General features: G+C 43.7%; 1 protein-coding gene across 1 annotated transcript; it reads right to left on the bottom strand.

Annotated features, from left to right (window-relative positions):
- Window positions 1-2,714: 2,714 nt before the first annotated feature.
- LOC137941722 (uncharacterized) lies at window positions 2,715-4,110 on the bottom strand. Its single transcript, XM_068787262.1, has 3 exons — window positions 3,744-4,110; window positions 3,257-3,595; window positions 2,715-3,126 (listed from the first exon to the last, which is right to left on the bottom strand). The coding sequence occupies exons 1-3, from the start codon at window positions 3,933-3,935 to the stop codon at window positions 3,052-3,054; spliced, it is 606 nt and encodes a 201-aa protein (XP_068643363.1). The 5' UTR covers window positions 3,936-4,110; the 3' UTR covers window positions 2,715-3,051.
- Between the last annotated feature and the right edge of the window lie 330 nt (window positions 4,111-4,440).

The following is a 4,440-nucleotide window of genomic DNA, read 5'->3' as shown; positions in this document are numbered from 1 at the left end:
TTCATGGGCCTTGTTATTGGCCTTTGCTTTGTACTCGAACCCTAGTCCTCTATTAAGGGGGACGAATGCTTGAATGAAATTAAGCTTGATCATTAGTCTTAAATTAGAGATCAGATACTCTTTCTTCCAAGGAGGTCCAAGGTGCAAGCTTCCTTCGACAACTTGAGTCTTCTCAACCATAGGGTGTTCTAAAAATGCCAAACCTCACTCAAGGATGAATTCCAACTTGGAACCAATAGGAGATCGCCGAGTGACTCGATCCATGGCTAGGGACCTTAACAACAGGTGACATATATACTCACAAAGCCAGTCACATCCAAGATACAGACCACTATATATGGCAAACTAGATATTTATGATATTTTCTCTCCCACAACTTGAGAAGGAGTGTTAAAATATGTAACCTGAGTATCGTGGCAGTGATATAAAATGTCTATATTTCTTGTCCTTTTCCTACCTTCTAAGGGCAAAGGGCATTGATATAATTTGTAAGATGTTCAATATTATAAATACATATTGAAGGGGAGGATTATGGACGTCACTCAAACCCTAATCTTCCTTTACCTCTTCTCAAACTCTCTAGTCATCTCTCACTCTTTCTCTCTTCTTTCTTCTATTCTTTCTTCCCTTCTACCTCTCATCTTCCCTTGAATGATGAATCCACGATCTTCATCATGGGATCCAAAATCCTACATTTACCTTTCTTTCATTAACTTCAAATTTCACAAAGAGGCTTCGTCAATTCAAACAGACATCTCCTAGCAACAGGAGTTAGACTACACCTAAGACAACCTTGTCACACTCCAAGGCGAATAGATAGAAGTGTTGCTTAACTTGGACAGCTTGAATGTTGAGTTTGAGGTCGAGACAAATGCCATCGCTACTATCACAACGAAGGTGTGACCATGGATCACTGGCAGCCCCAATTCTTGAACCAAAGAGGTGCTGACGAAGTTGTAGGAGGCGCCATTGTCGACCAATATCACGACTTGTCTGTCACTGATAAGTTTGTGCAACTTTAGTATTTTCTTGGTGGTAACGTCGAGCGTGCAAGGACATGGTGTTATGGACTAAATAACATATCGAGTCACTCAAAGGAGGAGACAATAACTCACCGAGTTTATTAGTTTTATATTTATATTATTTTAAGAATGATTTTCATTAATTATATAGGGAGTATAGATGTAGGGGCAAAATTATCATTTTTAGCCCTAAAACACTTATGATATCAAACCCTATTTATGGGGTAAGGAAAAAGAGAAAAGGCAAACATTGATTTTTAGGTTAAACAGACTTGGAACTCTCGTTGACAAATTATAGGGTTTGGAGGTCTCCCTTGATGATCTCTAGGTCTAGATTTCCTTAAAATCTGCATATCCATCTCTCATTCTTGATCTGTTTTCCATTGATCCGCACCGAGCAAGGAGAGGAGAGTTTTCTGTCCCTTTTCCGAGTCCAAACAGAGGCTTAAGCTTCCCTTCCATCACGAGCAGCCAGAAGAGGAGTCACTCTCTCTTCCGAGCAAGAATTGAGGTCCTCCCGCCCTCCTACCACGAGCAACCAGAAAGCAAGGTTCTTTCCAGCCTTGAGATCAACCAGAAGCTTGGAAGAAATTCCTCAACGTAGGCCCAAGGGCTGTCCAGGTTAGGGGTTTCAATTCTCACACGAGCAGTAGCAAGAGGAGGGTTAAACCCTATTTTTCGAGGTCAAGAAAAGGGAATCCTTTCCCTTCACAATTCGAGTTCATCAACGTAGGGTCCTTTGGCCCTACCGAGCACCATACTAGCCTCATCAAAGATGTTGTTTTTCTCTTTACCAAGATCAGTCCAAAGGGCCTCAAGTCCCGCGCTGTGTTATTCGATCCAATACTAGGAACCGTAACACGTGGTGACGAACTATTGTTCGGGCTGCTCTTCATCGGCCTCGGCCAGACATTCTGCTTCCTCTATCGCTCTGTCGCCATCGTCTTCTTCCTCGGAGACCAATATCACATCCTATCGGTGCAACCGACATCAGTGGCTAGGCCCACTCCACTTAACTTCTCTCCCCAAAGCCAGATCTAAGTTGCGTTCGTCGATCCGTTGCACCAACTTCATGAGTTTCACAAGCGAACTCCGCAGGTTGACTCGCAGCTCTGCCCGAACTCCATTTTTAATTCAATGATGAATGCCCCCATCAACATCTCATCAGAAGCTTCAACCAGCGGTGCCGAGAGTAGCTTGAAGCGTTCCCAAAATTCCGCCATTGACCCATCTAGCCGGAGCTCCATCTGAATCTCATACAATGTCCTGGTCTATGACGATTGGAATCAATCATCGGAGGATGGCTACCCTGAACTGTGCCCGACTTGACATTGGAGCTCTGTGTTCCATCATTTGGAACCAATTAAGGGCTCGATCCTCCAAACAGACGACTGTCGCCTGAATCCGATCATCTTCTTCGACGCTGTTGACGGAAGAAAGTTGTAGAGGTTGTCTCCGGTAAACACAGATTACTCTCAGGGAAAAATGGTTAGAGGGAAGTGCTTGATAACAAATAGAATAACGTCTCAGGATGATCTTATCGCTGAGGACGCAGATGACATTTATTGGACGCTTCGGTGCGGCAAAAACTGATACGAAATGTCTCTACCCAATCAATGCGCTCCAATTATTTTAAAGCAGCGGATCATTTGAATATTAAAGAAGAAGAGAGTTCGATCCATGGTAACACGCTTGATGCTTTGAACGATGGAATTTCAAATTGAATTACCATAAAAATTAATTACACATTTATAGGTGACTCGGGGGGGCTCCGCCACAGTGGGAGTTTCTATGAATTAGCCTACTTTACATCAGTAGTTCAGAACCGAAGGGAAAACAAAAAGAAAAAGAAAAAGAAACAGAGAAAAAAGCTGAGGAGGCCGTTTGCACTTCGTTCTTCTTCTTTTCCAGCGAGTACTCGAGTTTCCGTAGAGAAATAAAAACCAAACAAAAAACGGCTTGGGGAGAGTGGTTGGAGATCATCCAGTACAGGTTCTTGCTGTTTCAACTGTCGATATTGAACCTGTGGTCATACAGGTTTCCCTGCCCAGAGGCAGAGCTTCTTCTCCAGAGCGACTGCATCATACTCTGTACCAACTCTTACCTAAGAAGAGAAGAGAAGATCAGAAAACCCATTTCAGCGACTAGGCGAGTAGAAAAGGAGAAAATGTGAGGACCCACGACCTATTTACGATCATGGCGATGGACTCACAAGATATTATGTAAACAAGTACCTGAATGGTATGAGCCACTTTGGTCTCTGTCCTGTACTGGTTCTCGTACAAGATGTCCAGCTTCTCTTCTTCCAAGATGCGGAATAGAGCGGAAGTAAGTGCCACATCCTTGAGAACGATAGTGCTAATGAGAAGAGCATCAACCATTCTCTTGATCTTAATAGATGGAACGAATGGCTTCTCTGCCTCTGTTTCTTCCTCAAATAACACCTCATCTTCTTCCTCATTGCTCTCGTTCCTATGAGAAGTAATTTGCAAGTTGGTGGAGATTTCTGCATTTTCCTCGTCGGAATCCCCGGCGGGAAGCTCGTCACGGGAAGGCTCATACTCCACAACCCCCTGCAAACACGTATCATCATCCCAGCAGAAAAGAAGGATAAATACACAAGCGAGGAAGAAGGAAAACCGGAAAAGGGAAATAAATCGAATCTCTCACTGTCACCGAGAGGTTATTCCTCATTCTAGTTCTCTCTCGCTGTAATATTACCTCAGGAGAGGGGTTTCGCGGTGGCATCTCAGACTTCAGAGGCGGCACCAAGGACCTTAGCTTGGAAAAGAGTAGATACTCCTGGACCCGGTGAAGGATTAGAGCTTCGGGGCTATTTTTCCGTATAATCACGGCTCGGACGCCCACAAGAGACTTGGAAGAAGCCCTCTTCTCGTTTCCATTTTCTTTCATATTCTTCGTCTCTTTAGCTTTTCTACAAACACGACAGCCCCCAAAAGTATGCAGAGAAGAGTTAGAATTAGCGAGCTTGACAGGGTGAAAGGAGAGAGAGGGAGGTGATTTTAAGGGAAGGGGAGGGGAGCGCGAGAACAAGCGAGGGAGAGACGAGTAAGGTAACCCACGAGGATCTCGAGGGGAACGAGAAGTGCTGCTGCCGCGTTCTTCAACGTGCTAAAGGTGGCGAGTTTCTAGAAGGCCTACATGTATTAATTAACAAAGCATTAATAATTCGTAAAGATTAATTAAAATTTTTAATAATTTTTGGGCTATTAAAAAAAAGAACGGAGTCTGACGACAAACGACAAAATCACGTACAAATGTATTAGCGTCCGCCACGTAGACATGCCAGGTGAATGAATGGCCTTCGGCTTCTAGAATCTAGATAGATACCCGTTTACATGACAGAGACATAAAAAATCAAAATATCCACGCCTACACACTAGTGTCCGTTTTTTCA

Source organism: Aristolochia californica, unplaced genomic scaffold, assembly GCF_029961685.1.
Source record: "Aristolochia californica isolate CCGP_79_NKW_82.1479 unplaced genomic scaffold, dmAriCali1.0.hap1 SCAF_9, whole genome shotgun sequence".
NCBI classification, from domain to species: domain Eukaryota; kingdom Viridiplantae; phylum Streptophyta; class Magnoliopsida; order Piperales; family Aristolochiaceae; genus Aristolochia; species Aristolochia californica.
This window is presented reverse-complemented; position numbering and strand designations above follow the sequence as displayed.

Bases quoted from the DNA above. Each gene is read 5' to 3' on its own strand.
- LOC137941722 (XM_068787262.1), bottom strand. From the start codon at position 3,935: ATGAAAGAAAATGGAAACGAGAAGAGGGCTTCTTCCAAGTCTCTTGTG. The intron at 3,596-3,743 runs GTAATATTACAG...ACGTGTTTGCAG, and splicing joins CGCGAAACCCCTCTCCTGAG to GGGGTTGTGGAGTATGAGCC. The intron at 3,127-3,256 runs GTACTTGTTTAC...TTCTCTTCTTAG, and splicing joins AAGTGGCTCATACCATTCAG to GTAAGAGTTGGTACAGAGTA.